The sequence below is a fragment of the Carettochelys insculpta genome, chromosome 2, assembly GCF_033958435.1.
Source record: "Carettochelys insculpta isolate YL-2023 chromosome 2, ASM3395843v1, whole genome shotgun sequence".
NCBI lineage: Eukaryota > Metazoa > Chordata > Testudines > Carettochelyidae > Carettochelys > Carettochelys insculpta.
The window spans coordinates 190,151,405-190,176,339 of record NC_134138.1 but is presented as its reverse complement, the minus strand read 5'-3'; the positions used below and the strand labels follow the sequence as shown (position 1 = coordinate 190,176,339).

The following is a 24,935-nucleotide window of genomic DNA, read 5'->3' as shown; positions in this document are numbered from 1 at the left end:
CTAGAGGTTAGCTGGGAAAATAGAGGGTCTGGTTTGATTATTAATCAATGAAGTTAGATAGTACTTAGGGCAAGTTCAAAATGGTAGTATTACAGGATCCACCATATTTCACAAGCTTTCTGTATTCTCTATAGGTATCTGCATAGTGACTGACCTTTGCTTAACGACAAGAAGTCCTGTGGCACCTTATAGACTAACAGGTATTTTGGAGCTTAAGCTTTCATGGGCAAAGACCCACTTCATCAGATGCATGAGTGGGGCGGTTTCAGAGAAGAATTTAATGAGGGAGTCTCAGTAAAGGGGAGGGCCAAAACCTGACAAGATCTGTTCAGTCACGGTGGATGTGGCCCATTATTGGCAGTTAATATGAAGTTGTGAACATCAAGAGGAGAGAAATCAAGTCAGTTCAGTAAGAGAGGATGTGGCCCATTGTCAGTAGCAGCTAATGTGGAGGTGTGAACGTAAAGAGCGGAGAAACAGCTTTTGTAATCAGCCAACTGCTCCCAGTCTGTATTCAATCCTTGGTTGATGGAGTCAAATTTGCTAATGAATTGCAGTGCTGAAATTGCTCTTTGCATTTTATTTTTGAAATGTTTTTGGTGTAGGACTGCTACTTTTAAATCTGTTACTGAGTGTCCAGGGAGACTGAAGTGTTCTCCTACAGGCTTTTGAATGTTACTGTTATGTCTGATTTATGTCCATTTAGTCCTTGCTTGTTATCCTTTAGCTATGGTGTACTGGAATAAAATGAACATGTTTAGAATCACAACAAACAAACAGACTTGTAGCACCTTAATGACTAATGATTTTATTTATTAGGTAACAAATGAGCTTTCTTGGGTATGACCCACTTCATCAGTCTTACCCACAAAGGCTCATTACCTAATAAATAACAGACTAACATGGCTACCCCTGAGAGATGTTTAGAACCAAGCACTACTTAATGACTTGAAATTCAAGTCTTCTAGAATCCTTATTTTGGCCTCAAGTGACTTGGTCTGGGCTCTTTAGAGTGAATTACATTTCACCTTTCATGATTTAAACTAGAATGCATTTTGGAAGCCAAGTTACCTTTTAAAAAATTAATTCAACTAGGTTTCTCTTAAGCTGCAGCGCACACCGAATCTAACAGGAATCCATGTGAGGTATCAGCTTCAGAGCTGTGTGAGAAGACTACAACCAGTATGTGATGGGGCGTCTGCCCCACCAGAGGTGCCAACTTTGTGATTCCCCTGGGGTTGCTGGACCCCACCCACCTCTTCTTGTCCCTATGCCTTCCCCTCCCCCCAGCACCTCCTGCACACCCTTCAACAGCTGATCATAAATGGGCATGGGACTTGTGGGGGTAGGGAAGGGAGAAGCTGATTGAGGGGGCCCATCAGTGGGTGGGAAGCAGTGTGGGGAGGGTAAAGAGCTGATCCACAGGACTGCTGGTGGGTGTTGAGAACCCACAATTATTTTTTCAGTGGGTGCTCCAGCTCTGGAGAGCTCCTGGAATCGTTGCCTATGTGCCACACAGAGACCGGAGTGGGATAGACTAATTAATTCTACAGGCTGTACCTGGAGCAGGAGCCAGGCAGCAGGAGATTGCTTAGGAACAGACTCCCCTGTGCAGGACCAGGCCAGGTGCTGGGCTACAGAGGAGGAGCTGCTGGGGAAAGCTGCAGTCACTAGTCCAGGGGTCGGCAACTTTCAGCACGCAGCCAGTCCAGACACTCTGCTGGTGGGCTGCGAGACACTTTGTGGGAAGCAGTGGCCAGCATGTCTCTGCAGCTCATGCTGCTTCCCACAGCTGCCAGCGGCCAGGAACGACCAACCACAGCCAGTGGGAACTGCAGTGGAAATGGCGGGGGCGGGGGGCAGGGGCATGCCTGTGGCTGGTTAACGTCAGCAAAAGTCTCATAGCCTGATTACCTTTATGGGCCGCAAACTCAAAGTTGCTGACCCCTGCACTAGTCACCCCTTGGGAAAAGGGAAGCGGGGTTTTGAGTTGGTACTCGCCAGAGAAGGGAATCGGAGTAGAGGAACAGAGCAGTGAGCAGGGAGAGAGAAAGGAAACCAGAGACATGCTAAGCTGAGGGTTGTTGAACTGCACTTTGTTGGAGAGGACAGGGCTGGGTTCCTCCACCAGCCACTGATGGAGTGGCACTGGGACAGTGAATAGAAAGACTGCCTGGAACTGGTGATGGACTGAACCCTGGAGGACTAAGTCATGAAGAGGACACTGCATGTCCTTGAGTGAGAGGAGCTGCAGACCAGAGTGATGCTGTGCAAACTGCAGATGGTATTTTCTGGCTAACATCCAGCATGACCGGGAGGAGGTGCCAGACTAGCGGGAAGTGAAGCACCCCTTGGCACAGCAACATTTTAAATTCCACGTAAATACAGACAAGGGTTCGGATTTCTCTTGTTAGATGGCTTGTCATCCCTGATAGAGGTTGTCACTGTATCATCGTCACATGCAGGACCAGGCATAGAGCAACGGCTCAGAGAGTTTTGGTAACTGGCAGTTCTATGGACTCCTGTGGTCGTAGCACTGCAAAGATACTGGCTGAGTCAGGCAGAGGATTGCAAAGCAGTTTACTCTGTTTCAAAAACAAAATGTTGAAGTTTGTGGGAGTTCAGGTTTCACCCAAAGTTTATAGGCTGCTATCCCTCTTACACTGAAGCTTTTCCTTCCAAAATTGCCTATTGCACCAGGGATTGCTTGGGAGGAAACAGCTGTCTACAGAGAGTGAAGGAGACAGCAGTTATGATCAGGCAGGTTTCTTTTGAGTTAAAATGCTTAAGAGGCATGTGACAAGAATTCCCAGTATCTCAATGTCTCGGCTATTCTGGTCCTTGTCAGTCTGGGGTTGGTAAGGAAAATAAACATTCTGTGGTTTTGGCTGAGCCCCCTCCTGGCAATGGATGAAGAACAGTTGTCCATAGGCATATTAGATTTATCTGCTGTCTTCAGTACCTCTGATTACGGTGTGTTGGCTCTCTGCTGGCTCATGATGTGTGTGGATGGAATTGCTTTCTGGGGGCTTTGTTCTTTTGTTCTTGTCTCTCTGTGAGGTCCCATAGGATAGTATTAGATGGCTTTTCCTCTAACTTGGGGGCTCTCTCCTGGGGGGGTACTCCAGGTTTCATTTCCTCATTCAATGTGACTGTGAGATTGTTGTGCTATGTCAATAAAGTCGATTTTAAGGCAGTTCGCTTGATTTTACAATGTCACTGTCTTCACTGTAAATACCATTAGCTTGATTTTAGGAAGAGCTAAGGTCGATATTATTACATCCACCATGTGAGTGGGCGTACCACCAAGTTTGAATTTAAAAGGTCTAATTAATGCTAGTGTGGAAATGCCATTTCTTTAAATCGACTTTATTTGCCTCCAGAAGTGTCCCTTATATATCCCACAATGCCCCACGGTTGTCCACTCTGGCTGCTTCCATCTCTGCTGTTCTCCAGGTGTGCGGGAAGTTGGTAACAGGAAGCCCATGAATCTGAATTCAGCACCTGGGAACCCAGGAAATTGAAATGGGCACCTGGGCCCATTTTGAATTAATTTTTCTATTATTAGCATGGCAATTGCGATTACCCATGGAAAAAATAGTTCCAGCACAGCATGGTGGCTTCCTTCCTGCACGGGATATAACAGGAGAGTCCTCAAGATTTTTTTTCTGCATTGGCACCAGCTCTCGCCCCAGCACACCTCCTGGTGGCTAGGCTGTGGGGGTCATGCTTGTATGACAGGCTGAGAAACTTCTTCTCTGCGGTCCACATTTGTACAGGGGCAGCCTCTCCACCCCGCCACAGGCACCATGCAGTTGGGGTCTATCCACCACCCAGGCACGCCACATGGCTAGTCCCTGACCCAGTAAAAGCACGTGCCTATGGTGCAGTGCAGACCATGCTGCCAGACAGCACCATGTCCTGGCTTGCAAGCAGTGAAGGCTCCAAAGGCGGGACAGATTTTTAGGGGCTGCCTGTCACCGGGGTGGAGTTTTCCCGCACAGCAAAGATTTTCAGGGGCTAGCTGTCACCAAGGGGAAATCTCCCCTCCCCCACTGCAGCAAAGATTTTGGGGGCTGATTGTCACCAGGAGGGAAAACTCCCTACACTGTGGCAAAGATTTTCAGGGGCTGGCTGTTGCTGGGGAAATAGCTTAACTGGTCCTTCAACCAGCTTCCCCCATGACATCCCTCATTGAATGTGGGGTTGCCGGCTGTAATCTGTAGTATTTTCAGAGAGGATGTTTCCCTGGCCAGTGTTATCAAGGTGTAGGGGAATGGCTGCGGCGCCAGTTGAGACAGCACAGTCACCTGGGTGATCCCAAGGTGGTATGACAGTCCCCTGCCTAGCACACTATTTGGCTTATTATGTAGAAGTTGTACCATTCTGCCCAGGCAGGGGTGGTTTCAAGGGTGGGTGGGGATGGGGGAAGGCTGAGATGGCACAGTCACCTTGGTGATCCTTGGGCACAGAGTCATTCTTGTATGTGTTTATGACAGCCTGGCATGCTAGTTGGCCAATCACACAAAATTCATACCTAAAGGTGTTCTTTCTATGGGGAAAAGCAGCTGAACAACCAGTTTATGTGGTTTAGTTAGCTTCTGAAGTCAGCCTGCTTGGGTTTCTTTTGCCTGGGATTCCCTACTTTTCCTTCTTTCCTTCTGAAAAAATGGCCATTTGCTTTCCACAGGAGAATGATGACAATGCAATGTGGGAAGATGACATCAAGTACCCATAACCTTTGGCGGGGCATTTTTTTTCCCCTTACTGCACCAGTGAAAAAACCCAGAACGCTACAGGGCTGAGGGAACTGCAGAATAGGGTTCCCACAATGCACTGCAGCAGTAATTGATGTTTGGCAATTCAGTGTGGCAGCACTAACTAGACTTTGTGGGGAGGTGAGGATACTTAAAATCAAATTTATAAGACCCAGCATTATGAAATCAAATTTAATAAAATCAAATATATATCATAGTGTAGATGTAGCAACTCCGCCATTGCCGGTCCTAAGCCAGGATGAAAAAGGAGGCAGGTTGGGCATTGGGCTAGCAACTCAATCCCATAAAACCTACCAATTACTACAGAAACAATAAGTGCAACCAAACAAAATAAACAAAAATTAACTCGGTGCGAAGGTATCAACTCTTTTTTTTATGATGGTGCTGGATGAAAGTCGAAAGGAAGTTCAGTACCCGATGCAGAGCTTGATTTTTAAGTGCCAAAACCACCACAAAAATTGGAACATGGAATGTAAGGACCTTATACCAATGTGGAAAGTTAGCACAATTACTCTGTGAATTTGACAGTTATCAAATGGACATCTTAGGCACTAGCGAGATGAGATGGACAGGAAGTAATAGGCTAGTTAGTGATGGGAAAACCATTCTTTATTCAAGGAATGATAGTCAGCCTATACACGAAGTAGGCCTGATATTAAATAAGGAAGCGTCACGGGCATTGGTTGGATGGAAGCCAGTGAACGAATGTATCACCACAGCGAGATTCAAGTCAAGGCATGTGAAAACTACAATCATCTGAGTGTATGCATCAACGGAGGACTCTGACGAAGCTGAAAAAGATGTGTTTTATGATCTGTTACAAGACACCATCAGTGATGTTCCCAATCATGACATCAAGTTACTCGTAGGTGATATGAACGCGCGAATAGATAACAGAAGACAGGGATGGGAACATGTGATTGGCCCATACGGATTGTCAACGCAAACGAGCGACAATGGAGAGCGCTTACTACTATTCTGTAGCATGAACAACTTGTGTGCAAAATAGGTGTTTCCAATGCACAAGAATATCCACAAGAAAACATGGCTGTCGCCTGATGGTATCACTAACAATAATATAGACTATTTCTGCATCAGCAAACGATGGCGACCAGCTCTACTAGATGTGAGAGTATACTGTGGAGCTGATGTTTGGTCAGACCACCATCTTTTGATGGCATCGCTCCATCTTCGCCTTAAAAGAAAAAAAGAACGGCAAACAGTTCGGCCCTATGCAGTTGAAAAGTTAAGAGACCAAGCCATAGATGAACAGTACAAACTTAAACTTAGAAACCAATTTCAACAAATGCAACGTGAAACTTCACTCGAAGACCAGTGGATGCAGTTCAAAAGAGCAGTGACTGAGATCACAGAAGAGATGATTTGGTCAAAGGAGAGGCACACAAAAAGAATGCTGGATAGAGGACAGGACCTGGCAGTTGATTGATGAATGTAAGGTTGCTAAGAGGCAAAGAGATTGGGCAAAGTTGCCAGGTGAGAAAGTGGAAGCTGTGGCAAGGTACCAGTTGCTGGATTGTAGAGTCAAGAAAAGCTGTCGCACTGACAAGAAAGAATGGTTAGAATGTAAAGGTGCTGAAGCACAAGAGGCAGCGAAGAAATGCGACACCAAGACACTAGGATCGTATTGTCCGGGAGTTAACAGGAGCAAGAAGCAATAGCAACGCTCCCATCAAAGACAAGAATGGGAAGATCTTACTCAGTAAAGAAGAGCAAGATGCATGCTGGGTAGAACACTTCAAAGAAACGCTGAATCAACCAAACCCAACCGCAATCTACGACTTCAGTAAATTCAGTCTCCCAGACAAGCTGGAAGTAGACCTAGACATGATCATGATTGAGGAAATACACAGAGTGATAAAGGCACTTAAGAACAACAAGGCTGCTGGCCTATGCGAAATTGCATCTGAACTATCGAAGTATGGTGGAAACTCCGTGGTGCAGGAACTGACAGGTCTGTTGAATGAATGTTGGAGAACAGAGTGCGTCCCAGGCAAGTGGAAGAAGGGAATGATTGTCAAGTTACCAAAGAAGGAGAATGTCACTGATTGTAACAATTGGAGAGGTTTCACTCTCGTTTTGGTCCCAGGTAAGGTCTTCTGCATCATCCTACTCAGGAGGTTGCAGAGTGTGGTGGATAAAACACTGCGTGAAGAGCAAGCCGGATTTCTGTGCGGACGATCGTGTAGTGAACAGATCTTCACGTTGCGCAACACCATCGAACAGAGTATCGTGTTCCAACAGCCACTGTTAATTAACTGCATTGACTTTAAAAAGGCGTTTGACAGCGTTCATAGAGAATCATTATGGAACATAGTGCGAACATATGGCATCCCACAACACTACATCAACATCTTCCGAAATCTTTATCTAAACTCTAGTTGCTGCTTGAGGACCGATAATGGGATGACAGATTTCTTCAACATTGACTCCGGAGTGCGTCAAGGGTGTGTCCTGTCTCCATTCTTGTTCCTTCTGGCAGTGGACTTCATTATGAGAAAGGCGATGAGCGACGCACATCTAGGTATCTCATGGAAAGATCAGCGTCGACTCACGGATTTGGACTTTGCAGATGATATTGCACTGTTAGCAGAAACGAGCAAATGCTTGCAAGGCATGATGACAAATTTGGAAGCAGAAGCTGGCAAAATTGGGCTGAGGATAAATAGTGATAAAACAAAGTTGATGCAGGTTGGGAACACTCAGACAAATACACCGCTAGTGGTCGGACGCCAACCCATAGAAGTAGTACAGCGGTTCACCTATCTTGGCAGCACTCTGTCTAACGACGGAGATGTCGAGGCAGATGTTAACTGAAGAATTGGTAAGGCGTCAGCAGTGTTCCAAAGACTGCGCCCAATTTGGTCTGCACCAACAATCGACACTGCAACAAAAGTTCAACTGTATAACACCATCATCGTGCCAGTCGCCATTTACGCGAGCAAAACGTGGAAAATAACATCAAGGGTAGCATGCAAGCTCAATGTATTCCACCAGTGTTGCTTACGAAAGATCCTGGGTGTCACCTACCTCGATCGCGTTACCAGTGAGGAGATACTACAAAAATGCGGGTCACGGGAACTGCAGGATATCGTGACAGAGAGCAGAGTGCGGTTTGCTGGACACATTCTGCATCTGCCATATCAACTGCACCCAAAGACTGCAATGAGATGGATACCGGCAGAGGGAAGAAGGAAGAGAGGCAGGCCACTCAAGACCTGGCGCACCACATTTAAGGAAGACTTATTAAACATTGGTATATCATGGGAGGAGGTGGAATTATTTGCAGCCGACTGAAATCGCTGGCGAGCACTTGTTGCCCAATGTGCCCGAATGCACAGGCGGACTTAAGCCTAAGTAAGTAGATGTAGCCGTAAAAGGGTTAGTGAGGAGAAGAGCTGTGTAAATAACTGATTTTTATGGGTCACTAGCTGTACCAAAACCTTTAAATATTTCTTTTGATTGACCTGAAGCACTTTGTTTTTAAAAAACTTTCAGTAAATCAAAACAAATTTCATTCTGGTTGTACAAAACACCTAATTTAATTGTAGAGAATGTTTACTTTTTTATTTCTAATAGAGGTGTCAGAAGTTTCAAATGAAAGTAATTAAAAAAAAATTGAAAATCATTATAGTGACAGTGCTAAACCAAAGCCTCTCATCTTTTTTTCCTGATTAGAAAAAAAGTTTAACAAAACAATTGAGTGAATATGACACAAATTTTATGAAATGATTCAATCAATCCTAATCTGATTTTTTTTTTAAAGGACAGGAGAAAATCTAGTAAAAAACAAACAAACAAACATTGCTCTTCTCGGTTGAAGAGGTAATGGGTTAATGATGCCTTCTACATGCTGATGACACCTAGCTGTAGGTCCACATCTCATCTGATCCAGATGATACATTCCACAGACCTTACTCAATAGCTGTTTAAAATCAGAGCATGGACGAAAGCCAGCTAGTTATCTCACCAAATTGGGCCAACCAGGATTTAGATCATAACAGGAAGTAACTTTGCTAAAGATTCAGTTTGCCTGTTTCACAGAAGGGTATGTGTGTGTGTTTGTGTCTGAGATTTGCTATGCAACTTGGCAGTTTGGGGTTGGTTGTTAGATTATTGGTTCTGTTTAGATGCTATTGTAGCTGTGATCCAGGGGGACTTTTTTCATCTGCATTGGATCAGAAGTTTGCTAGCTTTCCTATTGAATTCAGGTTTTGCTACCATGGTCCACAACTTTGTTACTTCCAGATGAAACATCTCTGACATGATTGTGTTAGAGCAGTACCTTAAGTCATTTTGGAAAATGAAGTTGGTCCTGAATGTTGTAATTTGCTTGTTGAGCAAAGTATCTTTCTGTCATAACATGACACTTGCACATCAGGATCTGCCCTGGTTGCTTGTTGGTTTTCAGACAGAGTAGGTTTTGGTTTTGGCCTCGCAAGATCAGACTGATTTCAGACTTGCCTGCTTGCGTTACAGCCTGTCTCATTGTACAGTACAACTGCAGCCATGATCAGTGGAGGTGAAAGCACTAGATTTGTCTGGTCCCAGCTCCAGTTTAAAAAGAGATGGGTCTTCTGGCAGGTCCTTGATTTGGGAATTAACTCTTTCTTTCTTATATATTTCAAAGTTGTTGACTTTCAGGACATGCACTAAAGCAGGCCCATTTGTCTGGGCCTTTGGGGAGGGCTGAGTTTAATGAGAAATGTGAAGGGTTTCTGAGAAGGCAATGCTGAACTATACACTTAGCTGATTTTGGAATACATTGTTGTTGTTTTTTTTAAATAGATTTTATCCATAGACCCTGGGTTGGGCTCTTAAAATATAAATCAAAAATAAGTAAAGGATCCGATTACTTCATAGTCCCAAATAAAAATGTCTACTCAGATTGTAATGATAAAAGCTTTTTGATCAATTGATCCATGTGCCATGATAATGAGATTCAATCAGCTTTGAGTGCCTCAGTGTCTGATACCACTCATGTCAATATGAAATCAAAATGTGTTGTGATAGCTAGCCATATTACTGAAACCGCTGCAAGTAACCAGAAGAACAATTCAAAATAGATAAATGTATACCACACGTGTAAGCAAAGTACATTACTGGCATTTTGTATTTCTGGTATGATGTATGAAAATGTACTCTCTATGTTACTTGTACATAAGACACACAGACCCCTGTTGTTAGGAATCAATTTGAGTTCCAGGAGTTACTCTCCATTAGCAACAATGGTTCCCAGTTCATTAAAATATTTTAAACACAGGCTTATCTTTAGGTATGTCCCGAAGTGCCATTGAAGTCAATGAGACTTAAGCAGGTGCTTGATTAAAGCACTGTGGATAAGGATGGACTGCTGAACTGAGGTCTACTGAGTGAATGGTGACATGCAGGATCTGGTTGCACTGAAGAAAGCTCTATCAAAGGAGAATAATACCTAATTGGGAGATCTTTTTCTCCTTGGGTCCAGCCAAGTTTCTGCTCTTGCTGATGTGTGGATGATTTTAGAGATTTTTAGACATTTTAGAACTGTAACAGTATGCTATATAGTTTAATGTGTCATAGTTTTATTATACAGTTATGTAGTAGGGTGGTTTGCCTAGGGCTCAGCCAGCTCTGATTTAGAAGAGGAGCCTTTCCCTGAGGGGAATCAAGTGATTTAATATAAAAGGTGGCAAGAGAGTAAACGATTGAGAGAATAGAAGCAAGGCCAGAGTGCAGAGCTCCAGTAACAGAGAGCTGGGAACTCATGGCTTCAGGCAGAGAATATGGTTTGGGACTTTGTCAGGGCTGACAGCATCCCTTTCTGGGGCTGGTTTAATACTAAAGAGAGCAGACTTCTTCATCACAATCAAGTAAAAGATCCCTGAAATGCTTATGGGGCACATAAAAGGGTGACTGTTAGAGGCAGAGGACACCACAGAGGCATCCCTGCCCTCAAATGGGTGCTTGGGCAGCAGCTACCCCTATTACAAATTACTTTGGGACAGAACTGTGCCCATGCTGAAGGCCAGTGCAAGGCCTAACCACTGCTTAAATGTATCAAGAAGGTTCAAGAATAAATTAAGAATTATACACCTGGATCACAAATCAGAGTTAATTCTACAAAAGACAGATTAGAATAATAATGATCAGATGCTTAAAAGAGACAACTGATTTTCACCTATGAAAACTGAGGCTTTGAAAATGTTGCTGAACCATCAGACTTCTTTTTTTATTGAAAGACTTTGAGGAAGAGTGGTTCACTTGAATTAATGCCTCTTATGCTGGCTAAAAGTTTGTCTTGACCCTCTCTTGAACTTAGAGAAAGCTTTTTAGATTCCAAATCCCCATGGGAAAGTCTGTGGTAACACTGTACAAAGAAGATAAGGGCTAGCAGTCAAAGAGCTAACATCGGGAAGTTACTGTACCAATAACCAATACCACATCTGATGAAGTGAGTCTGTGCTCACGAAAGCTCATGCTCAAAACTTTTCTGTTAGTATATAAGGTGCCACAGGACCCTTCGTTGCTGTACCAATAATGTGATACTTTCTTACTGAATTTGTTCCAGAGAATTAGCTGCAAATAGAACAACAATGTTTAATAATATTAAGTATTAATTTCTGGCTCTAGAAAGGTTAATGTGGGCACCCCATTACATTTATGATATTGAAACCTGAATTCCTTAATTATTTAAAACAATTGCTCTTATACCTCTGCAATATGAAAAATGAGGAAAAATAAAATGCTGAGTTTAAATGTGAAAAGCACCTTAGCTCTCAGATGGATATGACCAGAATGACTCTGCAAGCACAGCAGTAATCCCCGCTTATCCCTTAGCATATGTCTATATGCTACTGCTGTGAGATGTAACTCCTACCCTGGATAGACAAATGTGTGCAAGCTCAGTCAAACTAGTGTGCTAAAACTAGTAGAGTGGACACTACAGTGTTGGCAGCAACTTGGGCTAGTTACCCGAGTTTGGACCCAAGAGGGCAGGTGGCTGTCGGTCTTGGGCACTCCCTTGTCTGGCAACATCTCTGATCCAGTATGGTTTTAGTTAGCCAGATGGCCACTTATCATGGGTGTGACCAAGTTTCCCATAGTTCCATAAAATTTATTTACAGCCACCAGGCTCGTGTCTCAGTGTTCTGTGCTGTTATTTAGCTGTAATTTACTCCTAAATGTCTTCTAAGAGCCCAGTAAGCTGTGGAAGTGCTGGTAATGCTGCTGCATAATATTGACCTCCCATGGTCTGGCAAATTTGTTCAGCACCAGTTAGGTCCAGAGGATGCTGGACTAGAGTAGTTCAGCCTGTACACTTGTGCCTGCAATAGTTAAATTTTAAATTTAATGGCGAACTTTTTTCAGACTAAATCACAATATCTGAGTTTTCCAACCTTCTATAAGAACATGTCCTGATGTGGGGACACTGATTCTGATTACGCTCCCAATGAAACTAGTATCAAAAGTCCTATTAATTTACATGCAGACTGGGCCCTGCCAGAGTGAAAGAGATGATTTGTTTGAGTATCTGGGATTCCCTCTGCTGTGGATGATTGTGGCAAAAAAGGAGATGGCTATATGTAAGGTGTCTAGGCCATGTTCTGAATAGGTTTTTTTGCTATGTCATGGGAGTTAATCTTTTATGTACTGATGCACCTGAGCCAATCATATCATTTTGAGAAGCACAAGCTCTCCTGTGGCATTCCACATGGTGACAGGCTAATGTTTCATTCACCTAATCCAGCCATTTAGCTTCCCTCTTCCCCATGGAAATGGATATGTCCAACATTGTCTTCACAGTATTAGTGTGTCAGCTCCCATTTCCTCTAATTTGATTGGAGAGCTGTTTAGCCTCATCCAATACTTGGATAATTAATTGGAAAGCCCTGTAGCTATCCTGCTTCAAAATGCAAAGAATTTGGCTGGGTGTTATTAATGGGATTGCATGTCAGCTGTGGAATTTGCCTAATCAGTGTGTATTGACTTTCCTGCTCAGCCAGATTACTTTTATCCATGCTGATGGCACAGTTACAAAAGTCCTCTGACAATCTTTTCATTAAGTTATTTAATATAGACAAAATGAAGCCTGCCTTTCAACTTGCCAAAATCAAAATGCAGCAAATGCCTCCCAATGAAGGACGCAGGCAGCAATATAGCAGGGAAAGTTTAAAATGAGGCAGGAATAATTTCTGAGATGTTCTTAGACCTTCAGTTTTCTGACTTGCTTGTCTTTCCTCATATAATTTCTTTACAGTTCATCATGGGATCATTTCAGCTACATGGACAGTGACTGATGGTTGTAAGCTTAAGTGTAAAATAAGCAGTGAGGAAAAGGTATATGACTTGAAGACATAGACGAAGTGATGCAAACATGGTATAGACCCGAGACTTGCCAATTCAAACATATAGAGGGGAGGGTCACCTGGTCTGGCGGGAAGTTACTGAATTTGTATAATCAGGGAGCTGATAATTCAGGGGGAGATGGGTTTTCTCTGGCTGGCTCCCTTCTACAAATAAACTACAGCAGAATGAGTAGCTGCTGCTCTTGAATAAGTAGGATAATCTAATATCTTGGCATAGGAATGAAAGCTAGAAATTCTGATTTTGAATCCCAGCTTTGCCACTGACTTGTATGGCCTTGCAAGGCACTTGGCAGATTGTTGCCTCAGTTTCACCATTTGTAAAACAAGGTTAATGTGCCTACGTCACAGGAAGGTTGAGTTAATAACCCCTCCTGAAGATTAAACATGCTTTTGAATGGTGAAGTATTCTTGTTAATGAATGGGGGGGGGGTGAGGAACAAAGCAGTTATGTAATGCAGTGTTTCTCAATTTTATTTGACTATGGAACCCCTTTAAATTGAAAAGAATTATGCGGAGCCCCTACTAACAGTCTTACATATGGCTTAACCCCTCTCAGCTCCAACCCCCCACCCACATACCCACAACTAACCTGCCTCAGCCCCAAAGCAGCCCCTGGGACTAACCCATCCACCCAAAGAGACCCTCAGCCTATTCCCTCCTAAACAAACTCCACCTGGTACTTCATCCAACATGGTGCTTGAACCTATCTTCGTCACTGCTGCTCCTCCAACTCTAGTCCCGTGGGCCTGATTTTATTGGCTGCCCTATGGCAACACGAGAGCCCAGTCACAGACAATGGAAGGCAACAACGATGCAGGAACCACAGGACATGTCTGGCTCCCCTTCTGGCTAGCCATTGGCTTCTCTTCCCTCACCCCATTGCATGTGCATTGGCTACTTTGCTAGTGAGGGGTTCTCTGTGGCTCCCTGCCCTGTTGACACTAAAATAATGGAACTAAATTCTGTTGGTTTAATGGCCAGATCCGTCCCACTGCCTTGCTGGCCATTAAACCAATTAAATTTGTTTCAGCCCTACCAGGGCAGGGAGCCACAAAGGAGTCAGCAGTGGCAGGGGCCACAGCTGCAAATGACTCCTTAGAGCTGCAGGTTGCTGACCCCTGATCATTTTCTCGTGGAACCCATATTTCCACTTTGTGGAACCCTAGGGTTCCCAGAACACCACCTGGGAAGTGCTGATGTAGTGTAGTTCATGGGTAGGGAGAGCTACGCCACACTGAGGATGCTGCCGGGGCAGTACATAGTCCTTGGTGCTGTACACAACAAGTGATCATTCAAACCCCAGAAACTCACAGCGAGGAGCGGTGGGAAATCCGTCCCTGGAATCAGAGACTCCTAGAGCTGGAAGAGACCGCGGAAGGACATGGAGTCCAGCCCCGGGCAAGGCAGGACCACCCCCGCTGGGGATGTTCTTAAGTACCAAGAGGAGGGGCGAAGGGGCAGCTGCAGCGATGCGGGAAGATTGCGTGGTTTCCCTGACCAAATAAATCAGGTCCACGTATACAAAGGGGGGGTGGTAGGGAGGTAAGTGCAGGACTCGGGCCTCCCTCCCGTTACTCGGCTAAGCTGCTGCAGGGCTGAGGGACCGGCCCGAGGCTGCAGCCGCTGGAGGGCGCCGCCGCTGCACTTTTGGCCCCGTCCCGCGCCAAGGCAGCAGAGCGCTGCCTCCACTCCCCGCGCCCCGGGGATTGGAGCAAACCGGAGCTGAGCTGCGAGGCGGCCTCAAAAGTCGCTGGCGGCGGCAGGGCTGAGTCAGAAGCCCTGGCTGCAGCCCACCCAGCCCTCTGCTGCAGCGGCGGGGCGCCGCGCTGTGCGGGACGCCAGGGGCCGGGGCTGGGCTCTGTGCTCGGTGCATGCCCCTCTCAGCTCCCACTTCCTCTCCTTCCGCCCCGGCTGCTGGAGCGCGGGGGGTAGGCGCTGGAGTTTTGCAAAGGACGGAGGCGCTCCCTGCCCTGCCCCCAGGATGCCTGGACCCCAGTGGAGGAGCAAGCGGAGTTGTTTTAAAGCGCTTGTGGCTTTGACGGCGGCGGCCTTGGCTTATTCCTACAACGTGGACCTGGATCATCCCGTGGTGTACCAGGGACCCAATGGCTCTTTCTTTGGCTACTCGGTGCTGGAGCACTACTACGATAACACCCGCTGGTGAGTAGAGCAGGGGGACTGGCTCGTCCCCCGGGAGCTGCACGTGAATGTGCCGGGTGGGAGAGGCGCTGCCACCTCTCAGCCCCCCTCCAACGTTGTTAGATCCCCGCTTCCAAGGCGGGTGGGCTCCCTTCCTTCTCCCTCCCCAGTACCGAGCGAGGGGGAGCGGGTGCCTTGAGACAGCTGCAAGATTGGTGTGCCCCCACACAGGGCAGCAAAAGCCTCAGTGACCAGAAGTTAGAGACGTGGCTGGCTGGAGGACTTGAGTAACTCAGCCAGAGGTTAGGGGCTGTTGCAGGGGTGGCTGGGTGAAAGGCCTTGTCCTGCAGTGCACAGTAGGTTAGACTGAAGGTCATCATGGTCTGTGACTCAAGCCCTGCTGGTGGGGCTGCCTCCCCCAAAGTAGTGCACCTTGGCAAGGCTGGGGGCCTTTATCCCTTGAGATTCCCCTTTCCCAGCAGTGTACATTATGGTAAAATGGTCCCTGGTTTGTTTGTGGAATATTGGCCTTTAAACAGTCTTCTCCTTTACCCAAGTGCGTTGAAGTGTCACCTTAACTCCTCAGGGAGGCTAAACTCTTGGGCTGTAAGAAGATTGCTAGTAATTTTCAGTTAAATATGTTCCTGTCCTGAGGATGCTGTAGCTGTCAGGATGTGATGGGACAGTGATAGGCTGTATTTCTTAGAGCACAATCATGAGCATAAGGATGGGGGAGGGCTTCTTTTGAGGACCAATTGGCAAGGGTGGTGGAGGACTAGAAGAGTACTGAAGGCCGATTAGCTTGGCACCAACAATCTTACTGGTAGAGAATAGTGCTGGGTTAGTTAGAGTTCAGGGTGAAATTCTGGCTTTGTTGAAGCCAAAAGTCCAATGGGTTTTTGTGAGGCCAGGCTTTCACCCTAAATACTTAGAGACAATTTGGCTTCAGACAGGACAGTGTCCAGTCTCCGAATAGCATGTGGTTTCAGTTAAGATACCCATTTAAAATCCCATGCTACAGTAAGAGGGGCCATCCTTCTCCTCACACTGGATTTTACTTTGTTCCTCCCTGTGATGGGATTGACCTAGAAAAAAAGGGAGCTAAATTGCAGTTGCTGTTCTTAGGGGTGTGTTTATTAATGCCAGTAGCTTTTCCACTGCCTGTTGGTGGGAATTGAAAGAGTACTGCGGGATCAGATTTTCTGATTCCACCACACCCACTGATTTAAGACTTCTAGCGTCAGCCAACATGCGCTTTAGAGAATCAGAATGACAGCCTGTTAGCCTCCTGGACACAACCAATAGAAGGACTTTTTTAAGTTAAAAATTAGTATTTAAAAAGTTGTAAGTGGACACTTTCCATCTTCATTTCAACCCTTCCTGCTGAGGAATCTGTCCAACAGGCCAGCATGCTGTATCTGGCAGTGCCTTCAGTACACTTCAATGGGGCCTAAGTAAGCAGGCAGTGATTTTTTTTTCCACAGCAATGAGGAGGAACGTTTAATCCTGGCTTTAATCACATTTTTATTATTATTATTATTGCCTAAATGCTGCCTCTTGTTGTGGTTTGGGAACAGCACTGGAGCTGACATTTTTGTTAAACTTCCAGCCTAACTGAGGCTGATTTATGCCTACTTACAATGTATTTTCATAATAAAGTAATTTTGCTTTGCCTTGGAAGGAGTCGGATTGGAAGAAGTTTGTATATTTCCTGGAAAAGCAACAGAGATGCAAACTTTCAGGCACCATTTAGCAATAGAGAAGGTTTGAATTTCAGACAGATCACTCAATGTAACCAAATCTTCTAGTTGGGTATTCATTTCCAAGTAGTCCGAAGTGATGTGCTCTGTGGTTTCAGTTCCGTTACAGGTATAGGATGCTAAAGAAAGATAAATTCCCATAGAATCTATTAATTCTTAAGTTAATCTGTTGCTCTGAGTTCAAATGTTGTTACAGAAAGAGGAAATCCAGACCTGTGATTTTTGTTTCAGTGAGCTGCAGGTTGGGATTCTGTCGTGCTTTGGTCGACAAAGAAAGCGCTTCAGACTGGTGTTTACTTTAGTGAACAGTTGCTGTTGGAACATGCAGCATGTGTACTTGGAGGAGTGAATGAAATGTGTGGGGCATTGAATTGGCACTTCCTCCTTCTGGTGCATTTTTGAGAAACCAAGGTATCCATGGGAATTAACTGAAATGGCTAAAACCATTGTATACTGATATACAGGTTTTGCTGGCCCTGGTGACATTCTGGACCTACTAGGTAAATGAGGGACACCATGTACTGTGGGATCAGTTAAAAAAATTCAACACTGGGGGTGGTCAAAGTTAGGTCAGCATATAGAACACTGTGTGATTTTTTTTTTTCCAGTAGAGTTAAGGGATTGTGGGTTTAGGGGGCAGGGAGTAGAAGACATAATGGAGCAGATGAGGCTTATGAAAAGTTGCTGGGTACTTCGTAGCCCCTGGCATGTTCTTTTCTGCAATGCAAACTGCCAGTGTGTTTTGTTTAGTCCTTTTTGTAATCCCCTTCTTTGCAGGAAGTATTTAACAGCTCATCTCCTTGACGGCAAATTCATGTGATACGAAATACGAGAAGTCATGGTGTGTTAAATGAGAAATCTTTTAGTAGCAGTGGTGTCCAGTGAGTGAACAGCAGAACATTGATAAATTTGATTTGTTTGCAAAGAGGAGTTTGCTGCATTCTTTACTGGAGGGAGGCATATGTTCTTAATGATTAGAGCACTTTACAGATAGGACAGAAAGTGAGGGGATGGAGGGGAAAGGCAATGGCCCTACTGTGTTTATATAGAATTTGTAGAGGGAAGGGTAGTGTATTTTAAATAATAAATAACAATATTTGCATGCAGCTCATAAAACTAAGCAATCTTCCTAGTTAACTACTTTTTCTCTTATTCTCTCTCCCTTTGCATTATGTCTCTGTTAGAACTAAACTGGATTCTTTTAGACAAATCAAGCTAATGCCACTTTCATTGTGCATAGGAACAGCTAATGTCTCCAAAGCATCTCTTTACCTCTGTCATTTAGATTTGAACAGATTACTTAGCTGTTGATTTTGGAATGATAGCACATGGTAGATTAAGTACCAGTATTCAGGCTGAATTTTACCTCTTAAAATTAAATTCTTCCGTGTTATTGGTTCACAAATACATGTATGCTTTGCCATTCTGCATGGTGACTTTCGTGAGAGTTATCAGTAAATACCAAGAAGGAAGCAAGCACTTTGAAAAGGAAAGAAACCTGTCCCTGTAAAACAAAGATAATTTTATCACACAAACCAACAAAATATAGGAAAAGCAAAACTGACAATGGCTCATCATCCTTAACATACATTAATGGGGAATGCACAATAAAATGAGGTGCCAGTCTAAAAGAACGCTGTTGAGAGGAACTCGTATTAATGCTTGCTTGCTTGCTTGTGTGTGGAAAACGATGGCTCAGGCTATGACAAGTCATATAAATAAACATTTTTTCGCATTTCACTCACCTTGGGAAATGATGCAAGTCCAGTCAGCTTCAGTTCCTGCTTCTCCTGCACTAACAAAATATTATTGAGTTTTAGTTAATAACATTGCAGAGACATGCTGAGTTACAGAAACATTTTCATTTAAAGTAACTTTTTCCTGCAGACCTTGTTATTTGTGCAGGTTCTTCATTCTGTGTTTGTACAGTGCTGAGAACAGAGAAGCTCCTGGGCCATGACTGGAACTGTATTCCCTACAGTGATGAACAGTAAGGGCAGGTCTATCTACACTATACCTGAAAGTCGATCCTAGATGGGCAAATAACAGCTATGACAATTGCATATCTGGAATCGACTTATTTAGGACTTATCTGGGCATCCTCATTGAGGGAGGTGGATGGGAGAAAATCTCCCGTTGACCTTCTTTACTTCTTGCGAAAATGAGGAGTACAGAGGTCGACTCTCAAGTCCTGGTAATTCGATTTCACGCTTCCCCACTAGGTGTGTGAAATCAAACCTTGGAAGATCAACCCTGACTGGGTCAATCTCCCGGTAAGTGTAGACATACCCTAATAGTGGCTTGTAATTCTGGTTTATTTTACAGAATGCGTTCTCATCCTGAATTGAACCAGTGCTATCCTTCCTTTCCATTCAAACAACTTAATAAAAACTGGGGTCAGGGAATGGACAGATCACTAGCAATAATTATATTCCATACACATGATCAAGATTTTAAAAAGTCACTAATAATTTGAGGTAGCCTTATTTTGGGTAATCAGTTTGGGCTATCTCAAGGAGTCTGGTTTAGCAAGAGCTTCACTCCAACCTTGTCCACTTAAGCACCTAAAAACAAAGGCAACCCATACCACTGTTGCTTTTGAAAATCTTGGTGCTGGCAGAAGCAGCATTACAACCAATGACACATTTCATCAGAATCATTAGAGGGTTAAGCCAATATAAAACCTAGCGGTGAAATTTACATTTGGTGGAATGAGTTGTGGATGCTACAGGGTGGTTGCAACTTCTTCAGTGTAGACAGTAGGGTGTGAGAACCAACAGCAGCCCAAAAGGTGGCAAGAACAGGACAAAAAAGCAGGCGGAACTTAGAGGTGCAAGTCTGTAAGATTTTTTTTTAAGGCACCTATGAGCCATATGGACAGTAGTGGTGGTAACAGGTCATTGCCGATGCTGGAATACTTAGTTTACACTTAACATGCTCCATCTTTGCTGAATATGACCTATTATATGCAACATCATGATTTTAATTTATACATATTATTTAAAAAAGTCCAGGATAAAATGCTCTTTTTTTTTCCTCTCAATATACATTAAATCTTACCAACCTTGCCAAATATCACATCTTTGCTTTGTCCAACAGGCATATTCATGACGTGTAGGTGTAGGCAGTAATCCACTTTCTTAAATAGTGCTAAATGATAGCAACTACTATGTATTTCAAAAATAATAGAATTATGCTCAAGAAGAACTGTCTTTCAGATGAGAACATAACCTGGGTTGAAGGGACTATGGCCTCTTGTAATATTTACTATGCCCTTATACATTAGATATGAGTGTCAGGATATTTGTGGGTCTCAGTCTCTATGATCCTATAGTCCCATATTCCTTTAATCTGGTCCTGATCCTAAAAGTACCTTCAATGAAGTGCCTTCTGTCCATGAGGCTTTCTGCCGTGTGCTAATATCTTTACATGTTTTTGCTCATTTACAAATCTCAGGGTTGGCCGTTAACTTTCAGATAGCACCAGAACACTGGTCTGAATTACGTCCCTGCAAGTTATCTGTAAAGGACATTTAGATAAATGGATCAAAGCCTAAAACAGTGTCTTAATTGACTAAAGTAGCATTCATATTTCAGTCTAAAATAGGATCGAAGGTAACAGTCCTCAAAGTATGGAACAGGCCTTGCAAGGGAGGTGCAGAAACGTGTAAAGGGAGACGTAAATTAATGTGCATTTGTTTTAAGAATTCTGACTATTGGCTCTGGGTGGCTGGGGCTTGTGCAAAGGGGCTGTGTACACCAGCGGGTAGGGATAATAGGGACATCTGGAGCCCCTGCCTTCCCTTGCCCTCACTCTGTCACTAGAAGGCAGCCTGGGCTTGGGCTCTATTCCCCACCCCCTGTCCCTCACCTGGAGGTGGTGGGGCTTGCTGCAGTGAGGATGCCAATGGGGCACTAAGTTTGCTTCACTTTTCACATCCTCATCCCCATTACTTTGGTGCTGCTGTTGGCACAGCACTGCCATCAGAGCTGGGCACGCTGGTCAGCAGCCTCTACTCTCTGCTCTGCCTTCAGGGTTCGGGGGGGGGACATAACTGACATCAGGTGCAAAGAAGGGGGGCCTGATCAAATAAGTCTGAGAACCATTGATCTTAAGTTTTATATATATGAATGTTCTATATCGTTATAGATATGAAAGCAGCAGCTAACCGCCAGGTTCTTGCTCTGTTGAAAAGAGTAATGAGGAGGAACTGTGTAAATCTTTCAAGACTTACACTCAAAAAATCCTTTTAAGGAAAGAAAACAAGAGACATCATCAGAAAATGCAGTATTGTTATATGTATGTATATGTAACCTAAAAACATGTTCAAATTTAGGAAGGTTCTTAAGATTAAAACTTTGGGCATGAAATGTGAATCTAGAGCTCTATATACCCACTCTGTAATGGAACCTGGCTGTGCATTCTTTGCTAGGGTGCCTTGAAAAATGTCTTTGCAAGAAGACGCCCACACTTGTTGATTGTACTGAGATTTCCTCTTTGGAGTTATTTTTACACGATTTCAAGTTAGAGAATATTTTGTCCTCCTAAGCTGTTTCCAGGTGACTGTATTTTCTGATGAAGTCTCTTGTTTTGTTTCCTTAAGAGGATTTTTTGAGTGTAAATCTTGAAAGATTTACACAGTTCCTCCTCATTACTCTTTCCAACAGAGCAAGAACCAGGTGGTTAGCTGCTGCTTTCATTTGGAGCATGGACAAGCACATGTGCCCTTAGCCTTTAGCTATAGTTTTGAAACTTCAAATAAGTGTCAGCAAAAAAGTATAAAATACTTATTTTTCCTGATATATTTTTGTAAAAAATTAGAGAAATTATTACAAAATGCAATAATCTGACACTTACAAAACATTAATGATCTAACATGAATCACTAGCCAATTCTTTTGATTTTAACGATCTGTTTATAATTTTTTTCCCTCACCTTTTCTTCTCTTCTTCTCTCCCTGTCAATTTAACACATTGCAATAATCTCAGCTTTCCTGGCAGTGTGGCCTGGCACATATAGGGAGTCTGGTTCCATCACTACTGACTGAGAGCTCTTACCACTGGAATGACCCTCTGGTTTTGTGCTTCTATTTCATTTCTTGCTTCCTGCTCTTAACCCCAGTATGCTGTATCTGAAGCTTGCAGGGTGTTGTTACACCTAATGGTTGTTTTGTGTACATGACCTTGTATCCTGAGAATATTTTTATGTGATCCAGAATGAAATGTGGGAGGAGAACCTCATGAAAGAAGAGTAACATATTTGTCTAGGTGTGTTGCCTGGAGAGACCACAAACACTGCTCTGAGAGCTGCTGGAAAGGCAGTGGGAACTCATTTGGTGCTATTGTTATAGGATATCCAGAAGTGGCTTCTGAATTACTGCCCTCTCACTTACATCTCTGCATTCAGTGGTTTACCTGTTGAATAAATGAACCAATTGAATATTTTTCCATATGTTTAAAGAAGGGATCATGTGGCTTGAAGCTTTTGTCTAGAAGGAGCCAAGTGACTCCTTGGATGCACTGGAGCAGGGTGTGCCCTGTTGCTGATGCTTATTTGAATCTTTTATGATATATGAGGTATTTAAAGATGGTTTCATCTCTGCCATTTAAAATTGTTATGAGGTGCAGAGGACCTGCAGTGTTTGAGTTATGGCTCTCTGTTCCGTGCTGGCACGCTGTAGACAGATGCTAATGTGTTTGGCATCTGTCTGTGCCATTAGGACCACTCAGTGCTATATTGTGCATTGTGCTTTCAGCTAGATAGAGTGCTTTGACGTCTGAAACTGTTTATCCTTAGGGCTATTCAGCAGCAAGGTGGTGGTTACTCTTTGTGGGAGGTAAACGTAACACAGGTGCAAATGAGAATGAGAACAGGATAAGAAGGATAAATAGCTTCATAGTCAACTGTCTAATTCTTCACACAGTCATTCTGGAAACTGGCATCACCTCTTCTTAGGAAAGAGAGGAGTGTCCCATTTGATTCCTCCAGCCTTAGCCAGGAAAGGGTTGGTAAGCTCTTAAGAGATTTGTGTTCTTCTTATTCAGAGGTGACTGCCGTAGGCTATCCTGAAGATTTGTTTGAAAGGTGTAATGGGGAAGATCCTTTGGGCTTCACTGTGAATGCTGAGCAGTAATGAGCACAACTCCCATAAACCCTGCATGAGTAGATTCTGATTTTTGTAGGAATAGCAAACTTCACTTTGAGAAGCCACCACCAAGACCAGGAACCTCACCTCCCCCATCATGAAATCCAAAATACACTATTTCAAACTTGACCCCAGCAAAATAAAACAAACTCCTTTCAATAGGGGATGGTGGGAGAGAACTTGAGAACAGGAGGTGTAATTGTAATACCTTGATCAACAAGTCCTTTCCATTTTTGCTTTCTCTTCTTTTCTGTTACATCTGCATTGAGGCAACTGTCAGTGTAGGGTTGTTTTTTTTTCCCTTACTGGGCTTCACTTTTCAATCTACCTTTATCCAGTAAGTCAGAGGGATACTAGAAACTGCCTTCAGTACATTGTGGTGGTGATGAGAGCCCATGCACATGGATATTCTCTGCAATAATCTCACCACATCATGACTGTTTCAGCTAAGGGCTAGAAAACTAATGGGACTTGGTTTAAAACCTAAAGAGTATTAAAAGAGTGCTGCAAAATCATGTTACACCACAAAATGAGACCGTTTAAACCCAAGTTGGTTAACTTGGTTGGGAGATGTTGGAAGGCTGCCTGTCCATAGGAAAGAAATGAACAAGGTTATTCTATGGTCTGTTTACATATTCACTGTGTTTATGCTGGGGCAGGATGAAGGAATCCATAGTACTGAAATGCTAGACTACCACATTTTTGCCTCTGAAAAAAATTCATTATGTACAGTATGCTTTGGGACAAACTTTCAAGCATTTTATTCTGAGTTCAGGGAACTCTGACCAGTCCTAGTAGTGACTTTACTGGATTAATTACTGATGTGTATCATGTGCTGCATTTGCTTCCTGCCTGGTTTTGCCACATTAGACCGATTTAATATGTAGTTGAATGCTTGAAGAAATGATGTATTTTTAAAAAACAGCTGAATAAGTATTGTCTCAAAATCAATTCAAACATAGAGTCTCTGAATGTAACCCAGCTCAAACAGTTGAGTAACATTTTATCCCTGAGCTTTTTTAAAGAGAGAGGAATAATTCTTGATAAATGAAGTTCCTTATTTCCTGCGTCTCATTCTGAGAGATCATTAGATTTTTTTTTGAGAATTATTGAGCCAAATTCACCACTGTTGTAAGGTAGGCACAACTCCACTAGAGTTGCACTGTGTAAACCTGAGCTGAATGCAGTTTATTGTAGCTTATTGTAAGGGCTGGTCTTCGAAATGCTTTCTTGACACTTGCAATTTAAACCATTCATTCTTAAGCTGGCAATATCCCCCTCTTTGTTTATTTTGTTAGACCTCATGAGTGTCAGTAAGTGAGTGGCATTCATTCATCGCCTGTGTAAATGAGATGATTGGCATTCTCATTTCAGCCTGCCTGTTGAGATTTCCATTTGGAACTATTATTTCAGGCTCCCTTGAGTGTGCTCCCCAAGGTGGGTAGGCTTTGTATATTTCAACAATTTAGATATTTCTGGCATTAATTATTCTCACTTGTGAAAATATGACTTGCATTATAGTGTGCAGCCCCTGCCAAACTCCTGTGATACTACACCGTAGATCATGAAACTAGAGATAAAATGATGCCTTAAAATTGATTTCTTTCTGTCCAAAATTCTCCTAAATCTCAGAACACATTTTTGTCACATCAGCAGATATGGATGTAGGTACAAATTTTGTATCCAAACTGGACACTAGTTAAAATTATGAAGAAAACTTAATTGCGCAAGTCACTTCCTGGTACAG

The 24,935-nt window shown here is 43.6% G+C and overlaps 1 protein-coding gene across 1 annotated transcript in view; it reads left to right on the top strand.

Annotated features, from left to right (window-relative positions):
• The first annotated feature begins 14,808 nt into the window (after positions 1-14,808).
• ITGA9 (integrin subunit alpha 9) overlaps positions 14,809-24,935 on the top strand; it is a 311,733-nt gene continuing 301,606 nt past the window's right edge. Inside the window, exon 1 of the mRNA XM_074988159.1 lies at positions 14,809-15,304. Coding sequence (XP_074844260.1) covers positions 15,126-15,304 — 179 coding nt within the window. The 5' untranslated portion in view covers positions 14,809-15,125. The remainder of the gene's footprint in view (positions 15,305-24,935) is intronic.